The sequence below is a fragment of the Trichechus manatus genome, unplaced genomic scaffold (genome assembly GCF_000243295.1).
Source record: "Trichechus manatus latirostris isolate Lorelei unplaced genomic scaffold, TriManLat1.0 scaffold00020, whole genome shotgun sequence".
Classification (NCBI taxonomy): Eukaryota; Metazoa; Chordata; class Mammalia; order Sirenia; family Trichechidae; genus Trichechus; species Trichechus manatus.
The window spans coordinates 14,130,121-14,154,027 of record NW_004443956.1 but is presented as its reverse complement, the minus strand read 5'-3'; the positions used below and the strand labels follow the sequence as shown (position 1 = coordinate 14,154,027).

Sequence of the window (23,907 nt, the reverse complement as noted above, 5' to 3'; positions counted from 1 at the left end):
AGGACTACTCTCGCCTTCAAATCACAACTGCCTTGGTAAACCCTGCCCTCCTGGACTAGACAGGAAGGACCTGTCTCTTCTTTTTTTTTTTTCACCTTACTTTACCAGTTAAGAAAAATCAAGGCCCAGTAAAGCAATAATGACCAATCTTTCCTCCTGTCTTATAAAAGCATTAACAGGATAGCTGTGCTTTCAGCTACTGCTGCCTGTTAGCATAATAAGCTCTATGCATGTACAACTCTTAGGTGTGTGCTTGGACTACTTTTTCCTTTTTCATGCTACAGGAGTGTTCCCATAGTCCTAGTGATCTGGAATTTTGCAAAGGTAGGCTTTCTCTGTTGTGTTACAATCTGGACAGGCAGGTCTTTAAACTTTGATGTTGAAACTTTGGTCAGAAGGAAACATACTGTTTAAATTACATTATAGCTAAACATATTTCTTCTGTTTTTTTCCTGAAAGACTCTCCATTTGACCCTGAACAGACTCACATGATACTGAATGTCACTGCCATTGCCTAAAGTAATGTTATAGCAACACTTGTAGGTACTGTTGGACGGGTGCGAGAAGCCTCCACTGGTGGATATGCACGCGTTGATGTGTTTGTGCTTATTCTTCTCACAGGATACAGGATCACTGTGGTGATCGGGACACTCCTGACAGTTTTGTTCCCTCATCCTCTCCTGAAAGTGTGGTTGGCACGGCAGTGAGCAGATACCCAGATTTGTCATTAGTCAAAGAGGAACCTCCAGAACCTGTGCCCTCCCCGATCATTCCAATTCTTCCTAGCAATACTGGGAAAAGTAAGGAAAATACTTAGCCTTATTATTTTTCCTTACAATATGCTGATTTAGTTACTAACGTAAATATTTTTATTTTGAAAAGCCATTAACACTCAATTCTTTTTTTGTTTCTTCCTTTCTTTTCTTTCTCTTTTTTTTCCCCCCCCTTAAGGTTCAGAATCTAGGAGGAATGACATCAAAACTGAGCCAGGCACTTTATTTTTCACATCACCTTTTGGTACATCCCCAAATGGTCCCAGATCGAGCCTTATATCTGTAGCAATTACCCTGCATCCTACAGCTGCTGAGGTAAAAGATGAAGTGACTTTTTTTTTTTAACATTGTAGCTTATGTTCCTGTTTTTAAAGATGTATCAGGTGGCTTACAATGAAACATCCAGTAGGATCATGAGGATAAAAGATCAAAGTTAGGGTAGAATTAATATTCACTTCAGACATCTAGGCTACTTTTGAGTACTCAGAAAGGACAAAACGAGTTAGCATTCTCATTTTTTAATAAAAGGAAATATATTTTGGAGAGCCCTTTAGAGAGAAACTTTTTCATGACTCTTAACCTTGTAGAAAGTTAAAGGATCTTTATCAACAATAAAAGTTTTACAGAAGCAAGAGAAATGTTCTTAAGGTAGCAGTTGCACCTGATAGTTGTTGAGGGTGGTTTTTTTTGTTTTTAAACTCTTAATTCTGTAAAGACATTTTGTTGGAGAGCCAGACTGATAGTCCCGTGAAGTGACCTTTTGGACATCTACGTAGCATAGCAACAGCATAGCAGTAGCACAGCACTTGAGTGTTTGTGAACTGTTTCAGACCTTTGCCTGAAGCTGAACAGAAGCCACCTGAAATAATCTTTCTGACCAACTGTAAAAATTGACAAGGCTTAGTACAGTCCTTGCAGTTATGTCCTTTACACCTGTCAGATAACAGAATATCTAAAATATTTTAATGCTCATAAATATTTAGTGTTAGCTGGAATCCCTTTATGAGGATTTCTGTTTCTGAAAGCTTTATTTGACTGTTGGTCCATTAAAACAAATACTTTCCTGAGGCCCTTTTAAGTCTAAATAATAGTTGTTGGGTTTTCTTGCAGTGTATGTATGACGCAGATGGCATTTACCCTAAGTATTTCTTCTTTTGAATTGTTCACTGTTGATTTCTGGGTGGGTTACACAGTACTTTTCACTTTGTTTTAGAACATTAGCAGTGTTGTGGCTGCATTTTCCGATCTTCTTCATGTCCGAATTCCTAACAGCTATGAGGTTAGTAATGCTCCAGATATTCCATCCGTGGGTTTGGTCAGTAGCCACAGAATAAACCCAGGTTTGGAGTATCGGCAGCACTTACTTCTTCGTGGGCCTCCACCAGCGTCTGCAAACCCTCCCAGATTAGCAAGCTCCTACCAGCTAAAGCAGCCTAATGCACCATTTCCTCCAACAAACAACGGTGAGCTAGTTTACATTTTGTTAAATGCATTCTTGATCCAAAAACTAAGCTTTTTTTTTTAATCTCCATTTAATTTTTAACAAGAACAGGTAACATGCTGGTGCATGACCCTTGGTAAATTAACCCTTTGTGGGCGTTCTGTTTTCTGTGGGGTGATTAGTTCTCTGGGACATATATACATTATATATAATAGATATCATGCTGTTAACCAGTAAGTCCTGATTGCCAACCATCTGCACAACACTGTTAGAAGAACTTTCTTACCCTTAATCATCTTTTGTTCTTCCGTGTTCCCCCAAACCTCCCATCCCACTTTCTGCTTGCTTCACGTTGTGCAAGTGAGGCTGGCAACTTTACTTGCGTTCTTTGTTCCTTATCTCCTGCATCCTCTCTTCTGTCATCACTTACTACTCTTTTACATCTCTACCATCTCCACAGGGCCCTTCTCTTCCCACTAGATGTGCTCATGCCTTCCCCATCCCTGAGAACGAGGAAAACTTGCTCAGACTGGCCATGACCCAGCTTTCCTTCCTGTCTCCCTGGAAGTCTCAGGAGAGTGGTCTTAGGCATGCCCCTGCAGCCCCACCATCTTCTCACTTACCAGTGTCCTTGTCATCTTGTTTCCATCCTTACCCTTCTGCTAGGATCTAGCAGCTTACCAGTTCTCATCTTTGAACTTTCTTTGGAAGTTGTCTGTCTTGCATTTTGGAACTCTTAGCCTCTGCTTCTGTTGTTCTCATTTTCTTCCTGCTTCTCTTTTCTGCCTTCACACACCCTACGTCAGTCGCAAAGCACAATGAATCATGCTCAGTTCTCTGAGCACGTCCCACACTATAATCTCTCAGTCTTTATTTATGTTTACATCTTGCTTTGGATGTAAATTCTTCTTTGACTGTCCAAGTCACACTTTTTTAAGACTCCTGTACACATACCTCTTCATCCTTTATAAAACTCTTCTGTATAATCTTAACCCTCAAGCAGAAATCATACCTTCACCCCCCCACCCCCCAACAGATCTAGCACTTAGACTGAGTACTAATATATCTTGGTAATTTGGTTTTGTTAGGTACTTTTTACATGCTAGCACTAGTGTTCTCGTGTTCAAGAATAGATGTGTTTTGTTTATTTATACCCTAGTGTCATGCATGTAATCGATGCCTTATAATCATAGCTTGGAAGATAAATAAAGGCTAATACAATGTAACTTATAATGTACCATATTGTAATAAGTTGCACAGCATAACCTCACACACTGTACCTTCTTGTTTCATTACTCAGTTGTAATTATTAACAAAAGTCTGTTACCTTTAGGTGTCACTGGATATAAGGATTCTAATCATGGTATTGCAGAAGGCTCGGCACTCAGACCACAGTGGTGTTGTCACTGTAAAGTGGTAATTCTGGGTAGTGGTGTGCGGAAATCTTTCAAAGATCTAACCTTTGTGAGCAAGGTACTTTAATCTTCCTTCTATAATTCCATCCCCTACCTCCAAAAAGAGTCTTTATTGGACTTTACTCCTACATCATAAAGAGAGTCCATTTATCCTAGAGTAGTATGATACGTGGAAACCCTGGTGGTGTAGGGGTTAAGAGCTACAGCTGCTAACCAAAAGGTCGGCAGTTTGAATCCACCAGGTGCTCCTTGGAAACCCTGTAGGGTAGTTCTACTCTGTCCTAGAGGGTCTCTTTGAGTCGGAATTGACTGGACAGCAACGGGGTTTTTTTTTTTAATATGACACATATTCCGGTAGTTGCATCAGCATATGTTATACTTGTGTGGGCTTAAAACCAAATACCCACAACAGATTGTGCACGTGGATATTGTAAGGGCCACACATTTTAAAACAGAGTTAAATATGGCAATAAAGTTTGTTTTTGTAACTTTATTTCTCTTTAACTAAATTATTATATGCTAAATACTGGGACATAGTTAACTTTTTACTTTGAAAATAAATAAATGCTTTCACTTTGAATATAACATAAAAATCAGGAGTGTATAGATTCTGTGTTTATTACATTTTGGCTTGTTGAGCTCCTCACACATTTCTCTTTGATTTTTAGGATTCCCGAGAAAGTTTCAGTAGAGTGGAGAAGGACATTGTCTTTTGTAGTAATAACTGCTTTATTCTTTATTCATCAACTGCACAAGCAAAAAACTCAGAAAGCAAGGTAAAATGAGGATATTCTGAATTCAATCAATAATATATAATGTGTGGTTTCTGTGTTTTGGGCATACATTAGCGAATGTTGTTGCTGTATGTTGTCGAGTCAGTACTGTACTATCCTATGTATGACAGAGTAGAACTGTCGCATAGGCTTTCCCAGGCTTTAATCTTTACGGGGCAGATTGGCAGCTGTTTTCTGCCACAGACCGCTGGTGGGTTCAAACTGCTGACCTTTCCGTTAGCAGCCAATTGCTTAGCCGTTTTGCCACCAGAGCTCCTTCATAGGGCTCCCTGTGTAGGAAATCCTAAGCAAATGCTAATCAAATTGAGAAAAAGAGGTTATAAAAATCCTTGATCATGCTGCTATTTCAAATAAAATAAATTTAACTTATTTGACAACAGTGGACAGATTTCAATTATATTTTAAAAGCTCAGAATTGAAAAGAACACTAATGTTAAAATCTTTAATTTTGCTAATTAAAGTTTGAATATCTTAATTACAATTATAAAAAATTGATCTTATCCTAATAGGAAAACCTATTCAAAAGCAAAATTTAAGTCTATTCATGTATTTTAAGAGACAGTATTTTGCTCAAACCATAGTGGAAAAGATCTCGTTTACATGATTTTGTGTAAGTGTATCCAGAATGTGTGGTTGATACAAAAAATATATTTTTTAATCATATTTTGAAGTGATTTTGTGATTTTTTTGCTGTACAGTAATGCCATCAGCCAGTCCTATGTCCGGGCTATTGGTCTACCATCTCTTTCTCAGAAAAAAGTGCTGGAGACTCTTATTTTTTAACAGGAAGTAGTCCCTGATAGAATGAAATCTAAGCTATATGCCACTTTAAAGTTTTGAAAAAAACAAAAAGTTGTTTATGTGTTTTCACCAGATAGTTTTCTTAAGTGGGTGTGTGATTCCTTCCACTCCTGGGCTTTATGTAAGATTTGACTTTTTTCAGATGCCTTGTGGGATGGGGGTGTATGAGAAGGAGGGGGCAGACCTGCAGGCTTAGTGTTCATTAGTTTAGGTTACTCTGTTGCTAAAGAGAAACAGCTGGAACTTCTCTCTTGGCACAACTCTTTCAGCAGCTGGATCAGAACTGAGGAACCTTAAATATGATTTGTTTGCAGACAGAGGACTCCTCCTTTCTTCACATTTATGACAATTGATTGAGCCAAGATTAACACACAGGAATTTCAGAGAGTGGGGACAAGCTTGTAGGAGTTTTTGTTCTGAAATTCTTAATTTGGTTTAACAAAAAAACAGTTCCATTGTACAAATTCATATACAGGCACACCTCATTTTATTGCATTTTGCAGTTATTACATTTTTTACAAATTGAAGGTTTTGTGGCAACCTTCCATCAAGCAAGTCTGTCAGCACCATTTTTCCAACAGCATGTGCTCACTTCGTGTCTCTGTGTCACATTTTGGTAATTCTCACAATATTTTAAGATTATTCATTATTATTATATCTGTTACAGTGGTTTGTGATCAGTGATCTTTGATGTTACTATTGTAATTGTTTTGGGGCACCACGAACCATGCCCGTATAAGACGGTGAACTTAATCGATAAATGTTGTGTGTGTGTTCTAACTACTCCACTGACAAGCTGTTCTCCTGTCTCTCTCCCTCTCCTCGGACCTCCCTATTCCCTGAGACAGGACAATATTGAAATTAGGCCAGTTAATAACTCTGCAATGGCCTGTAAGTGTTCGAGTGAAAGGAAGAGTAGCACGTCTCACTTGAAATCAAAAACTAAAAGTGATTAAGCTTAGTGAGGAGGGCATGTCAAAATCCGGGATAGGCCGAAAGCTAGGCTTCTTGCTCCACCCAAGTTGGTCAGCCAAGTTGTGAATACAAAGGAAAAGTTCTTGAAGGAAACTGAAAGTGCTCCTCCAGTGAGCACACAAATGATAAGAAAGCGAAACAGCCTTATTGCTGATATGGAGAAAGTTTTAGTGGTCTGAATAGAAGATCAAACCAGCCACAGCACTCCCTTAAGCCAAAGCCTAATCCAGAGCAAGGCCCTAATTCTCTTCAAATGTATGAAGGCCGAGAGAGATGAGGATGCTGCAGAAGAAAAATTTGAAGCTAGCAGAGGTTGGCTCATGAGGTTTAAGGAAAGACACCATCTCCACAACATAAAAGAGCAAGGAGAAGTAGCAGGTGCTGATGTGGAAGCTGTAACAAGTTATCCAGAAGATATAGCTAAGGTAATTGATGAAGGTGGCTACACTAAAGAACAGATTTTCAGTGTAGACAAAACAGCCTTGTATTGGAAGAAGATATCATCTAGGACTTTCATAGCTAGAGAGGAGAAGTCAATGCCTGGCTTCAAAGCTTCAAAGGACGGGCTGACTCTCCTGTTAGGGGCTAATACAGCTGGTGACTTTAAGTTGAAGCCAATGCTGATTTACCATTCTGAAAATCCCAGGACCCTTAAGAATTATGCTAAATCTACTCTGCCTGTGCTCTATAAACGGATCAACAAAGCCTAGATGACAGCACATCTGTTTATAACATGGTTTGCTGAATATTTTAAGCTCACTGTTGAGACCTACTGCTTAGGAAAAAAAGATTCTTTTCAAGGTATTCCTGCTCACTGACAATGCACCTGGTCACCCACGAGCTCTGATGGAGATGTTCAAGGAGATTCATGTTGTTTTCATGCCTGCTAACACAGCATCCATTCTGCAGCCTGTGGATCAAACAGTCATTTCAACTTTCAAGTCTTATTATTTAAGGAATACATTTTGATGATTCCAATAGATGATGCCATAGATGATGATTTCTCTGATGGATTGGGCAAAGTAAATTGAAAACCTTCTGGAAAGGATTCAACATTCTAGATGCCATTAAGAACATTTGTGATTCCTGGGAGGAGGTCAAACTACCAACATTAAAAGGAGTTTGGAAGAAGTTGGTTCCAACCCTCATGGATGACTTTGAGGGATTTAAGACTGTAGTGGAGGAAGAAACTGCAGATTTGGTGGAAATAGCAAGAGAACTAGAATTAGAAGTGGAGCCTGAAGATGTGACTGAATTGCTGCAATCTTATGATGAAATTTTAACAGATGAGTTGCTTCTTACGGATGATCAAAGAAAGTGGTTTCTTGAGATAGAATCTGCTCCTGGTGAAGATGCTGTGAACATTGTTGAAATGACAACAGAGGATTTAGAATATTACATAAGTTTAGTTGATAAAGCAGCAGCAGGGTTTGAGAGGATTGACTCCAGTTTTGAAAGAAGTTCTCCTGTGGGTAAAATGCTATCAAAGAGCATCACATGCTACAGAGAAATCTCTTGTGAAAGGAAGTCAATCGATGCAGCAAACTTCACTGTTGTCTTATTTTAAGAAATTGCCCCAGCCACCCCAACCTTCAGCAACCACCACCCTGATCAGTCAGCAGCTGTCAACATCAAGGCAAGACCCTTTACCAGCAAAAAGAGTACAACTCGCTGAAGGCTCAGATGATGGTTAACGTTTTTTAGAATAAAGTATTTTTTAATTAAGTTATTTACTTTTTTTTTTTTAGACATAATGCTATTGCATACTTAATAAACTACAGTATGGTGTAAACATAACTTTTATATGCGCTGGGAAACCAAAAAATTCCTATGACTTGCTTTATTGTGATATTCGCTTTATTGCAGTGGTCTGGAACTGAAACTGTGTTATCTTGGAGGTTTGCCTGTAGTTAGCTCCTCTGACAGCATTGATTTTTCTGACTTTATTAGATAGGGGGTGTCCAAGAAGGTTTAAGAGCAGAATATTCTCTAGGGTTTTGCCTTTGTAGAAAAGGCTTGGGAAAGATCTACCTACAGTTATCCTACTGTGGCCGGGGCTGTTTCTCAACACCTAAACATCTGCAATATTAGCATTGACTTCTGCTGGTTATGAAACCTCACCACTCACTTATTGACCTTTTCCCCTAAGTTACACTCCCTATTAAATCTTTAGGATTGCTTGACTTCTTGCTTTAACAAAAAATTGCTTTTAAAGCTTATGAATTACTCTTTTTTTGTGTGGTTTTTTTTTATTGCCCAGGAATCCGTTCCTTCGTTGTCACAGTCACCTGTAAAAGAAGTGTCTTCCAAAGCATTCCATCAGTATAGTAACAACATCTCTACTTTAGATGTGCACTGTCTCCCGCAGCTTCAGGGAAGAGTGTCTCCCCCTGCATCGCCTCCCATCACTTTCCCTCCTGCTTTTGAAGCAGCCAAAGTAGAGGCAAAGCCAGATGAACTTAAGGTAACAGTCAAGTTAAAGCCCCGGCTAAGAACCATACATAGCGGGTTTGACGACTGTAGGCCTTTAACTAAAAAGTGGAGAGGAATGAAGTGGAAGAAATGGAGCATTCATATTGTCATCCCCAAGGGAACATTCAAACCACCCTGTGAGGATGAAATTGATGAATTTCTAAAGAAATTGGGCACTTCCCTTAAACCTGATCCTGTGCCCAAAGACTATAGGAAGTGTTGCTTTTGTCATGAAGAAGGTGATGGATTGACAGATGGGCCAGCAAGGCTGCTCAACCTTGACTTAGATCTGTGGGTCCACTTGAATTGTGCTCTGTGGTCCACAGAGGTCTATGAGACCCAAGCTGGTGCCTTAATCAATGTGGAGCTAGCACTGAGGAGAGGCCTGCAAATGAAATGTGTCTTCTGTCATAAAATGGGTGCCACCAGCGGGTGTCACAGATTTCGGTGCACCAACATTTACCACTTTACTTGTGCCATTAAAGCACAATGCATGTTTTTTAAGGACAAAACGATGCTTTGTCCCATGCACAAACCAAAGGGAATTCATGAGCAAGAATTAAGTTACTTTGCAGTCTTCAGGCGGGTCTATGTTCAACGTGATGAAGTACGGCAGATTGCTAGCATTGTGCAGCGAGGAGAGCGCGACCACACCTTTCGTGTTGGAAGCCTCATCTTCCACACCATTGGCCAGCTGCTCCCACAGCAGATGCAAGCATTCCATTCTCCTAAAGCACTGTACCCTGTGGGTTATGAAGCCAGCCGGTTGTACTGGAGCACACGCTATGCCAACCGGCGCTGTCGCTATCTCTGCTCCATTGAGGAGAAAGACGGGCATCCAGTGTTCGTGATCAGGATTGTGGAGCAAGGCCATGAAGACATGATCTTAAGTGACACCTCACCCAAAGGTAAGAACAGTCATTCTCTGCTCTACAGAGCTGGTCACACTGACATTAAGCTAATGTTCTCTGTCTGTATTCCCGTGTTTTTTCTCATGTTTATTTCATATTTTATGATAACAGGTGTGGACTTTGCATTTATAAATGCAAATCTGAACTTTGAATTATTGCACCTTGCTTTCTTTGCTGTGTAGTTTTTTAAACATTTGTCTAGATTTGTTCTAATTCAGTCATGTCAATATATATTCAAAGATGGAATTTGTAAAATAAATGAGAATGATTTGTAGATAAAGCTCACCCATTATATACCATGAAGCCCCTCTTAATGTCAGTTTCTAGAAGGCAAAAACCACATGTAAAGCATATTTTGTACGTTACACTTAATTTTTACCTCCAGATTTATGCCTGGGTAGCCATTTTTATTAATGCAGCAAAGGCAGAAAGTACTGAGAAACTGTTTATTTAAAGTTTAGCAGTTCTTTAAAAGAAAAAAATATAAAAGTGCCCTAAAGATCATTCCGAAGGAAATATAAATTTCACATTTTAATTTAAATCTGGGGGAAAAGGGACATCTCTGTAAATACTATTAATTGGAATAATCATTTTTAAATCTAACATTATATAGCCCGTATAAACTATGAACGTACAACTTCGAACAACTTGTACTTAAGAACAGACTGCCATAAAGCCTATTTTATTAAAAATTTGAGTTAAATACAATGGTTCGTAATAACAAATGCATGCGGTACTTTGTATGACACTCCTGGAAATATTGTGCAGTTCGGAAGTGTTTCCTTAAGTGTTTTATATGCATAGAAAGGTAAAATGTATACCGTATACTAAGGCAGGCATTTGACTGACTGACGCGAAATAAGAACCGTGTGTACCTGTTCTGACTTACCTACAGACTTGCCTTAAAGAGACTTAGGAAAGAATCTCGTTCATAACCCGGGGACTACCTGTACTTGCATGGATTTTCAGTTATACTGTACTAAACTTTCTCTTGTACTTTTACTGTTTAATTTCTTAATGTAACATATTCTTTTCCCAAAATGTTTAGTCTTTAAATTGCTGCCATTTAATAAGCAGGTGTTACCAGGTTTGTTTGATTACTGCCTAAAAACTTTGATTTGAAAACTGGTAAGTCTGTGAGTGATTCTTCATTTTTCTCTTATTTTGTACTGCATACTGGTTTTCTCTCCACTTAGCTAAGAGCAGAAAGGCATAAAAATTATTTTTTGTTCATATGTAGGTGTGTGGGATAAAATATTGGAGCCTGTGGCATGTGTGAGAAAAAAGTCTGAAATGCTGCAGCTTTTCCCAGCGTACTTAAAGGGAGAGGATCTGTTCGGATTAACGGTCTCTGCAGTGGCGCGCATAGCTGAATCAGTAAGTGTTGGGTCAAAAAGAAATTGAATTGCTTTTCTTGTTACACAAATACTTTTTTCTCCTGTGGCCACTTTAACACATTTCGATACATTTTGTAATATTCATGATACTTTTCAGGTAATGAGTTTGCTTATGGAGTAAGTGCTGTCTCTGAAAGAAAGCAAAGAATTCATGATTAGTTAGGAGACCTCAATAAATGTTAATGTTCACTTGATGAGGTAGTTAACAAGTTTCAGGTTCTCTTCAAGGTTGATGGCAAGCAAGGGTGAATGACACCAGCATTATTTTGTCTCCTTGATATGCGGGACTGGTGAGGATATTCTTTCTCCCTCTTTGCTTTCTAATGTTCTCAGGCACTTCAGAAGGTTGGGGTGCCCATTCCCTAATGCCTGGGTCATTATGGCCACTCTCCTGCCTTCTTCCCAGGCCTAGTAGTCACTGGAGTGCAGTTGGAGTGCAGTTGGAGTACAGGAGCACATCTCTTTGCCTAAACAATGACAGGCATGTTTGACAGTGATTCTAACTGAACTGTATCTACACAGTGCTTTCAGAAAATTACATGATTATAAGGCAGTGTTGTCAAGAATAAAAAATTATTGCTGTGTTTTCTTTGGAGAAGCAAAGAATACCCAAAAAGCCACTGAGTAATATGCCTAATTGCTTCCTTTGGTATAACCTTGCCTAAGTGAGAAGTATTTGTTATGTTTATAGAGAATACATTTTATAAGAAATATATTCTGGAAAACTAAAATGAAACCCATTGCCATTGAGTCAATTCTGACTCATAAAAGTCCTTTAAAATAAAAATTATTTTAGAAGTAAACCTTAAGCTGCCACCTATACCCCCAGAACATTTGAGAGTGACAGCATCATCACATCATAGTCAAATTGAAAGACATGAGAAATGATCAAGAAAGTAAACCGTATAAATGATTTTTAACTGTACTTAATATTAAAGTTTTCAATAAAGATACAAAAGTTGGCATTAACCTAGATGAAAGAACTAAGTTATGAGTTACTACCCTCCCCATGTTTGTGAATGTTGAAGTGATCAGATCTGGAAATCACACAGCTGTGTGCGTTCGTAGGCATGTGCCTGTTCTGTGAGTTAATCTTTTTCTCCAAGAAACATTGGCCAGAGTTCACTAAGTTCTATTTTGAAACTGAATTTGCATACTCAAATAGATCTGAGTGCAAGCTGATTACATTAACATAGGTAGAAATTAAAGGCACTGTTTTATTACCAGGGAAAATGGTAAAAATTTGAGTTAGGCCGTCCTTTCGCCAGCTCAGGGTTGTCAGTAGTCTTGGTGAAATGAGTTAACTTTTTGTCCATTTGTCTTTTCAGCTACCTGGGGTTGAGGCATGTGAAAACTATACCTTCCGATACGGCCGAAATCCTCTCATGGAACTTCCTCTTGCCGTTAACCCCACAGGTTGTGCCCGTTCTGAACCTAAAATGAGTACCCATGTCAAGAGGTTTGTGTTAAGGTATTTTGTTTTAACTTCACATAGTACAGCCCAGGGTTTCTAGGCTTCTAGTGGTTTTTTGTGCTTGATTTGTCTGCTGCTTACAAACCCTGTTGTCTCTGGCTGTGTATGTGCACGACTAAGTCAGAGAAATCGCTGTGTTGTCGCTGCTAGGTAGCTTTCAATGTACGTTTCTGTCAATAATAATTGAATCAGTATGGCTTTGGGCATTATTCAGAGATATCTTCAGTTTTCCTTTTTTTTTTTTCCCCTCTTGATCTGTGGTTGTCTGCAGGCCTCACACCTTGAATAGCACCAGCACCTCAAAGTCGTTTCAGAGCACAGTCACTGGAGAACTGAATGCGCCTTACAGTAAGCAGTTTGTCCATTCCAAGTCATCTCAGTACCGGAAAATGAAGACTGAATGGAAATCCAATGTGTACCTAGCCCGGTCTCGAATTCAGGTGAGAACATACTTCATCTGGGAAGAGAAGAGGCAGGGTAGAACCTAGAAATCTTGAATTACTACTGAGTTCATAGAAATGATTTCATGGCTGCTGGAATGCAACTACATTCTTTAAACCATACATTTCTGTATCAAGTCTTATCAGTTGGTAACTCCTGAATGATTCAGTATCTAGTCTTGGTGTGTGGTGCTCTGCTTCCCCAGATGAAAAGCAGACCTTAGGTACCAACATCACTGAGTAAGGACAAGAGCTTGTGGGTTGCAGGGAGCACTGTAGTTTGTACACACTGGGCTTGTGGAGGGGCCACTAGAGCTGTCTCAAGGACTTAAGCAAGTGAAAGATGAAAATATTTTCATTGCATAGTTCCAGAAGGTGTTCCAGTTTTGGAAGTCAACTTTTGAATACCTTCTTGTCATGAAATCATGGTAGATGGACTGTGGAATATGTTACAGGTAAAGCCATCTACAGACTAAGCATGGATAATTGCACTGTGGCCCATACTTACTGAGCTGCAGACCTGAATATCCAAATACCTGTTCAGCATCCCCCCTTGGATGTCCCAGCTGGAATTATAAAGCTCTCACTTTACCAAGCTTCTTCAGTCCCTAAGCCTGATCGTCTTCCAGGCCCCTCGTAGCATACGTAGTTGTGTAAGTTAGCTTCAGTATGCCCAGATCCAAAGCATTATCAAGTTCTTTTTTTTTTCCTTTTAAAAATTTCCTCAAATCTCTCAGGCTCTACCACCCCTGTTTCAATCTACCATCTTCACTGCACTACTACAAGTGCCTTCTGACGATGTCTTCCCATTCAGCCCCTACACAGAAGCCAGTATAATCTCTTTAAAAGATAAATCTGATGAAATTCTATTGTCTACAGCTCATTCAGATTCTTGTTCTTTTCTTGCAAACTTTTCTCGCCCTCCCTGAAAGTTTTTAGGATCTTTATCATTGATATTTAGACATTTCACAAAAATGCGCCTGGGTGAGGCTCTGTTTTACTTACTGCTTTCCTCACTTGATGAGCTCTTTTCATCTGGAGCAGTGTGACTTTCAGTCCGAGGAATGCTTTTTGTATTAATTCTTTGGCAAGCGCCTCCCCTCTGCTGTCCGTGTTTGGACCTCTAGACAAATACTGGTACTCTGAGATTGAGGTCCCCAAAGTATGCCCCCCAGTCACCTGGGACCTCATAGAAGAAATACAGATTTGGGGATCCGCTCCAGACTTACTAAATCCAGCTCTGGAGGCAGGTCCCTTCCACCTACCCCACCACCCCACACCCCCCCCGCCCTCCGCCCGTCCCCTCAACCCCCCGATGATTCTGATGCACCCAAGGAAGAATTTCTGTCTTAGAGCTGTCCTTTTATTTCCCTTCCTACGTTTGGCTTCCTTGTCTCTTTGTTCTTTGTAAAACAACCTCTACTTCATCTGCTAATCTTTCCTTCTGAATTTTTTATTTGCTATCTTGTTTTCACTTTATGAATACACTATCTTTCTTTTCTCTCTAATGCTGTTGCCTCAAGAGTCAAGTCTCTCTCACACAATCTCTAGGGCAGAATAGTGCCCCGTCTCTCAGCTTTCTCTTCCTACTGTCAGTTACTTTTCCATTTAAAGTGTTTTGAAGTAGTTACCCATTCCTGTCCTTTGGTATTGTTTTTATTCCTTCACTGTGATTTCTAGTGGAATTTTAACTACCTGTGTTCAATCTTCTCTTTGAACTGAAGCAGTTTTTATTTTCTCATCTCTGTTTCCGTTCGTCTTATAAGCCTCCCTTCCATCCACCACCAGGTGATAATGTTAATGATGTAGGTATCCTTCCGTAATTTTTCCATGCTAATATCAAAAATATATATGCACATTTTATGTTCACATATAAAAGTGGAATCACATTGTATAGACTTTTCTGCATCTTCCTTTTCTCAAAAATACTCAGATTCCTCTTGTAATGTGGTATAGTGTGAGACCTCCACATTACAAGTGGAGAGGAGAATCAAGATCAGCCCAAGGCTGGTTCCTATAAGGTGGAGGTCAGACACGCTTCTAATCTCCACCCATTTTACCAGTTCTGACACCAACTGTCCTCCCCACGTTACTCTCTACTTCTCTACTAGGTTCGATAATTCATTGCACTGGCCACACAGAACTCAAAGACCATACTCACGATTATGGGGTTTATTAGAGAAGTAACAGGTTACAGGAGCTCTGGTGGTGTAGTGGTTAAGAGCTCAGCTGCTAACCAAAAGGTCGGCAGTTCAAATCCACCAGCCACTCCTTGGAAACCCTGTGGCAGTTCTACTCTGTCCTGTAGGGTCGCTGTGAGTCAGAACTGACTCGACAGCACCTACCAACAACAGGCTACAACTCAGGATCAGGATTAACTTGGAAGTAACAGGAACAACTCACGATACAGGATACAGTTCTTCAATCAGGACAGCTTCTTCTCAAGCCATACCGGTAGGCAGGCCTTGCTCTCGACCTCTGCCACCAGGCCCTGCTCAGGTCTACTGCTACCAGGCCTGCTTGGGCCTAGCTTCTGCCCTACTCAGGTTAGTGTTACAGCTCTTAGCTCTGCCGATGATAAGTGCCAGAGGCACCTTACTCTGCCAGGAAGCCTCCTGCCCAAAGGCATTCAGCTTTGTCACTTCATGGGTCGGCGAGCCCACTGCGGCTGTCTGCCAGTCCCCTACTGCTGCCATCTTGTGCCACCTCCAGTGTTACAGTTCTCTCTGTCACCTGTGTCTAGGAGGTTCTCAGTATGGGAAACCTGTGTCCAAAGGATGTGCTCCTAACTCTTGATGATAGTGAAGTCCTCCTCAACCTTTGTGGGATTGCCTCTTTTGAGCCTAGTGGGATGGCAGAACCAACCAATCCCTTTAGTAGGCCACACACACCTTATTTTCAGAGTCACTGTCCAATCCTTGCAAGAGTTTTCCACACTTTATTTGCATAGTCCCAGCCAATCATTTTGTGGAAGTTAAGACACCATAGCTAGAAGGGCCATATAAAAGCAATTCACTGCACCACATCTCTAGATCAGTTGCTCTATTGCATTTTCATCAAAAGCTATATGATATTCCATGATTCTAATGAACTGTAATTAATTAAACCATTCTCCTATTATGAGTATATATTTTGTTTACAATTTTTTCCACAACAGTGTTGCCATCAGTATCTTCTTTATCTTATGTATTTGTCGTACTGTGGTGGCTTACGTGTTGCTGTGATACTGTAAGCTTTGTCACCAGTATTTCAAATACCAACAGAATCACCCTTGGTGGACAGGTTTCAGCTGAGCTTCCAGACTAAGACAGACTAGGAAGAAGGACCTGACAGTCTACTTCTGAAAAAATCAGCCAGTGAAAACCTTACTAATAGCAGTGAAACATTGTCTGATACAGTGCCAGGAGATGAGTCCCTCAGGTTGGAAGGCACTCAAAAGATGACTGGGGAAGAGCTGCTTCTTCAAAGTAGAGTCAACCTTAATGACGTGAATAGAGTCAAGCTTTCAGGACCTTCATTTGCTGATGTGGCACAATTCCAAATAAGAAACAGCTGCAAATATCTATTAATAATCAGAACAGGGATGTATGAAGTATGAATCTAGGCAAATTGGAAGTCATCAAAAATGAAATGGAATGTGTAAACATTGATATCCTAGGCATTAGTAAGCTAAAATGGACTGGTATTGCCATTTTGAATTGGACAGTCATATGTATATATGGTCTACTATGCTGGGAATGACAGATTGAAGAGGAATGGCGTCACGATCATTGTCAAAAAGAACATTTCAGGATCTGTCCTGACGTACAACGCTGTCAGTGATAGGATAATATCCATATGCCTACAAGGAAGACCGGTTAATATGATTATTATTCACATTTACGCACCAACCACTAATGCCAAAGATGAAGAAATCAAAGATTTTTACCAACTTCTGCAGTCTGAAATTGATCAAACATGCAATCCACATGGCATTGGTGATTCCTGGTGATTGGAATGTGAAAGTTGGAAACAAAGAAGGATTGGTAATTATAAAATATTATCTTTGTGATAGAAATGACTCCGGAGATCACATGACAGAATTTTGCAAGACCAACAACTTCTTCATTGCAAATACCTTTTTTCAACAACATAGATGGTGACTATACACATGGACCTCACCAGATGTAATACACAGGAATCAAATTGACTACATCTGTGGGAAGAGACAATGGAAAAAGCTCAATATCATCAGTCAGAACAAGGCCAGGGGCTGATTATGGAACAGACTGTCAACTGCTCATATGCAAGTTCAAGCTGAAGTTGAAGAAAATTAGAACAAGTCGATGAGAGCCAAAGTACAACCTTGAGTATATTCCACCTGAATTTAGAGACCATCTCAAGAATAGATTTGATGCGTTGAAGACTAATGACCGAAGACCAGATGAGTTGTGGAATGACATCAAGGACATCAGACATGAAGAAAGCAAAAGGTCATTAAAAAGACAGGAAGGAAAGAAAAGACCAGAATGGTTGTCAGAAGAGACTCTGAAGCTTGCTCTTGAATGTCAAGTAGCTAAAGCAAAAGGAAGAAATGATGGAGTAAAAGAGCTGAACAGAAGATTTCAAAGGGTGACTTGAGAAGACAAAGTATTATAATGAAATGTGCAAAGAGGTGGAGATAAAAACCCAAAAGGGAAATTGGCGTTTCTCAAGCTGAATGAACTGAAGAAAAAATTCAGGCCTCAAGGTGCAATATTGAAGGATTCTATGGGGAAAATATTAAACAACGCAGAAAGTATCAAAAGAAGATAGAAGGAATACACAGAATCACTGTACCAAAAAGAACTGGAAGACATTTCAACCATTTCACGAGGTAGGATATGATCAAGAACCAATGGTACTGAAAGAAGAGGTCCAAGCTGCACTGAAGGCACTGGCGAAAAACAAGGCTCCAGGAATTGACTGAATACCAGTTGAGATGTTTCGACGAACGAATGTAGCACTGTAAGCGCTCACTGGTCTGTTCCAAGAAATTTGGAAGACAGCTCCCTGGCCAGTCAACTGGAAGAGATCTGTATGTGTACCCATTCCAAAGAAAGGTGATCCAACAGAATGCAGAAATTATTTAACAATATCATTGCTATTACAAGTAAGTAAAATTTTGCTAAAGATCATTTAAAAGTGGTTACAGCAGTACATAGAAAGGGAACTGCCAGAAATTCAGGCTAGATTCAGAAGAGGGCTGGAACAAGGGGTGTCTTTGCTGATGCCAGATGGATCATGGCTGAAAGCAGAAAATACCAGAAAGGTGTTTACCTGTGCTCTATTGGCTATGCAGAGGCATTCGATTGTGTGGATCATAACAAATTATGGATAACATTGTGAAGAATGGAAATTCCAGAACACTTAATTATGCCCATGAGGAACTTGTACTTAGACCAAGAGGCAGTCGTTCAGATAGAACAAGGGGATACTGCGTTATTTAAAATCAAGAAAGGTGTGCATCGTGGTTGTATCTTTTCACCATACTTATTCAGTCTGTATACTGAGTAAATAATCCAGAAAGCTGGACTATATGAAAAAGAATGCAGCATCAGGATTGGAGGAAGACTCATTAACAACCTGTGATATGCAAATGACAAAACCTTGCTTGCTGAAAGTGAACAGGACTTGAAGCGCTTACTGATGAAGATCAAAGACCACAGCCTTCAGCATGGATTACACTTCAACATAAAGAAAACAAAAACCTTTGCAGCTCAACCAGTAAACAACATCATGATAAACAGAGAAAATATTGAAGTTGTGAAGGATTTCATTTTACTTGGATCCACAATCAGCGTCTATGGAAACAGGAGTCAGGAAATCAAAAGATGCATTGTATTGGACAAATCTGCTGCAAAAGATTTCTTTAAAGTGTTGAAAAGCAGAGAGATCACTTTGAGAACTAAGGTGCGCTTGACCCAAGCTGTGGTGTTTTCATTCACCTTATGTGCATGGGAAGGCTGGACAATGAATAAGGAAGACCGAAGAGGAATTGATGCTTTTGAACTATCATGTTGGCAGAGAACATTTACTGTACCATGGACTGCGAGAAGAATGAACAAATCTGTCTTGGAAGAAGTACAGCCAGAATGCACATTAGAAGCAGGGATTGTGAGACTTCCTCTCACATACGTTGGACCGTGTTATCAGGAGGGACAAGTCCCTGGAGAAGGGCATGCTTGGTAGAGAGTCAGTGAAAAAGAGGAAGACCCTCAAAGAGATGGATTGACATGGTGGCTGCAACAATGGCCTTAAGCATAATAACGATTGTAAGGATGGTGCAGGACGAGACAGTGTTTTGTTCTGTTGTTCATAAGCCAGAAACAACTCAATAGCACCTAACAACAACAGCATGTATTCATATTTTCACTACTATGAGATATATTCCACAAAGTAAGATTTCTGTGTCAAAGTGTATGTACTTTTCATTTTAGTAGATATTGCCAGTCTTCTGTAAAGGCTGTGATTGCACATTACTTCCACAGTGTATGAGGGTGTTTTTCTTCTTTTCCCATTTATAACAGTTGTTACCATCTTTGTAAGTTTCTGCCAATCTGAAAAATGTAGACTGATATTGTTACCTTAATTACAGTTTCTAGCTGATTAATGAGCAATTCCTGTTTGCCATTTGGATTTTCTCTTCTATGAACTGTATATTCATATATTTTGTCTGTTTTACAATTTATAAGAACTTGTACGACTAAATATTTTCTCGTAAAAACATCGTTTGCCTATATGACTTTGTGTAATACTTTTTTTTTTAAACAAAAGTTTTTATTTTTATGTGGTTAAACATACATACTCTTTTATAGTTTCTAGTCTTGGTTAAGAAGGTTCACCACCACCATAAATTGTATATGTAGTCTTTTAGATATTTTTTCCTAAGATTAGATTATTTTACGTTTAAGACAGGAGTCCTGGTGCCACAGTGGTTAGGTACTTAGCTGCTAACCAAAAAGTCAGTGGTTCGAACGCACCAGCGGCTCCATGGGAGAAAAGATCTGGCAGTCTGTTCCCCATAAAGATTTTTTAAAACAAACCCAAACTCGTTGCCGTGGAGTCGATTTCAATTCATAGCAACCGTGTAGAACAGACTAGAACTGCCACATAGGATTTCTAAGGCTGTAAATCTTTACAGAAGCAGTCTGCCACATCTTTGGAACAGCTGGTGGGTTCAAACTGCTGACCTTTCCGTTAGCAGCTGAATGCTTATCCACTGCATCACCAGGGCTCCTTCCCTAAAGATCACAGCGTGGGAAACCCTATGGGGCAGTTCTACTCTGTCGTATGTAGGGTCACTATGAATTGGAATCAACGTGATGGCACACAACAAGTTTAAGACAATTTCATTTTCTTCTATTTTATAACCAGTTGTTGAAGCACCATTTAATAATTAATCCATCCATGTATCACTGAATTTTAATACCACCAACTACTATACATTAAATTTTTATATATATAGGTATTTATTTGGATTCTTTATTCTTTTCCACCAGTCTCCTTGCTTGTTTTTATACCATGTAGTGGCTTTATCATATTCTTTTTTTGTATGTGCTTTTCATGCCTGTTCCTAGGGGTTTAGTCTTATATATAAGCTTAATGGTCACATTATGTAAATGAAAAATTAAAAACCTGTCAGGATTCCAAGTTTTTGAGAATTTATATTTTTATATTATTTTGTAGCTCCTAGATTAAGCCTGCCCATCAAAACACATCATAAGTCTTTCCATTCATGTCCTACTTTATGTCCTTCAATAAGGCATTACAGTTTTCTTCAAATAGGTGCTATGCTTTCTGGTTATCGTAGGATAATTTATATTATATCAAACAGATTTATTCTACCTTTCAAAACACATGTCTTTCCATTCAGGTCTTATTTCATGCCTTTTAATAAGATTTCATCATTTTCTTCAAATAGATGCTATGCCTTATGGTGAAATACGTTACTGATTATTTTTCTATTTTTTCTCCCTGGTTTGAGACAATTTTTTTTTCCATTTCCGGCTTCTATATACTTACTGCTATAATTGAGAAAAGCTCTTCCCGATACTTACTTGTATATACCTATCTTACTAAAATCTCTAGTAGCTTTATCCTAGAGTTTCTGAGCTTTCTACATAGACCACGATATCAGCAAAAGACAATCCCTCTAAATACCCTTCATGTTATGTGTGTGTGTATTTCTTTATTTCACCTAAAACTTAGCAACCATTTCTAACAGACTTTTTAATATGCCTTTGTAGCACCCATTAACGATGACGTGCTTTTTTCTGCACTGTAACTGGTTGATGTAATGAATTATATTAAAATCAGCCTTGCATTTCTGAAATAAACCATACTTGGGCATATTGTATTCTTTTGATAAATTTCTGGATCCTACTTCATTTATAAAATGGGTATATGTATCCTAAATGAGATTTTTTTTTTCCGATGCCCTTTGTTGGGTATTTGGTCTGTGCTGGCTTTGTAGAATGAATCAGAGAGCTTTTCTTCTTTTTCCACTTTTAATCAGAAAGCTTTCCATCTTTTTCCATCTTTCTGAATAATTTAAATAACACTGGAATCATTTGTTCTTCAGAGGAATAAAAATTTCAGCTGTACCTTTGTCTGGTACTGCTCCATTTTAGTAGCTCTCTCCTAGTGACCTTTCTTGGATAATTCCAGTTTTCTACTGCTCAGGTCAAATTTGAGATTAATATTTCTGAATTTCATGCCATGTGATTCTTTTATTCTCATCTCCAATTATGGTATTTCTCAGTGTTATATTTATTTATTTTGACTTTTTTTCCCTAAGGTTTACAAGAGGTTTGTTTCCTTTATTGGATTTTTCAGAGAACAAGCTTTTGGATATTTTTATCTTTTCTACTTTTTTTTTTCCTAGTTTATTACTTTTAAGTTTTGTCTTTATTAACTTAGTTGTCCTTTCCATTAGTCCCAGTTTTATTGAATTATGATTCAGAATTATAACCTGTAAAACCAGGCTATACTTTTTAAAAGTTGTCAAGGATTTCTTTGTAGTCAGGTACATCATTGATTTTTCTAGTGTTCCGTGAACATGTACCTGTTAAATAAAGTTTTATATAACGTATATGTATGTGTGCACGCACACACACTATTCAAATCTTTTATCTTCTCTACTTTTGTCCTCTAGTTCTGACCAGTTATGAGAGACAGATTAAAATCTCTGACAAATTATCTTATTTGTACTAGATTTTACTTTATGAACTTGGTTGTTAAGGTATCTGGTGCAAACAGATGTGACTATTTTTGTAAACTGCCTTTTATCAGTACATAACATCTTTATTCTTTCTTCTCTAACAATAATTTTGTCTTTGTCTTGATTTTTGTTCTCATTTACTTGATCTGTTCTTTTTCCTTTTTTTTTATGAAAATTTTCACATGCACACAGATACAAAGAGACTAGTGAAGTGAATGTCCATCTATAACAGTTCCCCAGCCTGTCCAGATATTGCCTGATTTTTTTCATTTTAATCTCATATATGAGAAGGTATGTTTCCCCCATAGACTCTCCAATACGAAGTATGTTAAATTTTAGGATTGGGGGCAGGGGGCGGGGGGGCCAGCAGTATTTCAGAGTAGTTTTACTTTGAATTTTCTTGTTATAATCAATTTTCCTTAGGAATAATGCTGAGCTGCTTCTCATATACTGTATTTTTACACAAATAATGCGCATCTCCTACGTTTGTTTGCCAATTGCTTCCTTCTTCTCGCAAAAAGCCCACCCCCCCGCCATGAGGTATTTTTTGGTAGGGCCACTATGCCAGTTTTTTTTTTTTTTTTTTTTTTTTACATGTTGCTGTAAAAAAAAATTTTTTTTAATTAGTATACCACACTTACAGAAATACCTGGGCAGGGGGGAGGGGTGTCAGGGAGTGGTTGCCAAATGTAGGGAGCACACATTATTTGTGTAAAGATACAGTAGTCAGTATCCACTTGCTTTTCTTTTTCTAGAAACAGTTTATTGCTTTCTGTAGCCTATCTATCAGGTTGGTCTTTCCCTTTATTTTTAGACTTTTAAATATTAAGAATATTAACCCTTTGTGTTAAGTGATAAGTTGCAAATACTTTACCCTGTTTGCCATTTCTCTTTAATTTGCTTTTGTTGTTTTCCACAGATAAAATTTCTTTTTTATTATTTTTAGGTTTTTTTTATTGTACTTTAAATGAAGGTTTACAGAACAAATAGTTTCTCATTAAACAATCAGTACACATTGTTTTATGACATTGGTTAACAACCCCACGACATGTCAACACCCTCCCTTCTTGACCTTGGAGGACCTTTTTTTTGGTGAAAATATACATAGCCAGAGTTACACCATTTCATAAGTTTCTACATGTACAATTCAGTGACATCGATTACATTCTTCCAGTTGTGCTGTTATTTTCACTATCCTTTTCCAAATTATTCCATCACCATTATCTTCAACTCACTGCCCCCTAGGGTTCCCATTAAACCTATTGAGTTGCTGTTGTCAATTTGATCTCACATAGATAATTCTTTTTTTTTTTTTTTTGTACCTTAGATAAAGTTTTGTAGAACAAATAGTTTCTCATTAAACAGTTAGTACACATATTGCCCTATGACAATAGTTTGTTTTATGGGGCTGTCCAATCCCTGGCTGAACGGTGAACTTCGAGAGTGACTTCGCCACTGACCTAAACGAGTGTCCAGGGGCCATACTCTTGGGGTTTCTCCAGTCTGTCAGGCCAGTAAATCTGGTCTTTTTTTGTGAGTTAGAATTTTGTTCTACATTCTTTTCTAGCTCTGTCCAGGACCATCTATTGTGATCCTGGTCAGAGCAGTCAGTGGTGGTAGCTGGACACCATCGAGCTGTACTGGACTCAGTCTGGTGAAGGCCGTGGTAGCTGTGGTCCATTAGTCCTTTGGACTAATCTTTTCCTTGTATCTTGTTCTCTTCATTCTCCCTTGCTTCTGAAGGGATGAGACCAGTGGAGTATCTTAGATGGC

General features: G+C 38.8%; 1 protein-coding gene across 11 annotated transcripts in view; it reads left to right on the top strand.

Moving 5' to 3' along the window:
* Positions 1 to 23,907, top strand: part of KMT2C (lysine methyltransferase 2C) — a 313,148-nt gene that overhangs the window by 277,956 nt on the left and 11,285 nt on the right. For 9 of the 11 annotated variants that reach the window (XM_023727957.1, XM_023727958.1, XM_023727961.1 and 6 more), the window contains 9 exons: positions 622 to 800; positions 952 to 1,088; positions 1,987 to 2,236; positions 3,548 to 3,687; positions 4,298 to 4,405; positions 8,460 to 9,579; positions 10,823 to 10,959; positions 12,308 to 12,450; positions 12,725 to 12,893. In XM_023727957.1, coding sequence (XP_023583725.1) covers positions 622 to 800; positions 952 to 1,088; positions 1,987 to 2,236; positions 3,548 to 3,687; positions 4,298 to 4,405; positions 8,460 to 9,579; positions 10,823 to 10,959; positions 12,308 to 12,450; positions 12,725 to 12,893 — 2,383 coding nt within the window. Of the gene's footprint in view, positions 1 to 459; positions 801 to 951; positions 1,089 to 1,986; positions 2,237 to 3,547; positions 3,688 to 4,297; positions 4,406 to 8,459; positions 9,580 to 10,822; positions 10,960 to 12,307; positions 12,451 to 12,724; positions 12,894 to 23,907 lie in introns of those variants that run through there. The other 2 variants (XM_023727962.1, XM_023727967.1) reach the window with 2 other exon arrangements.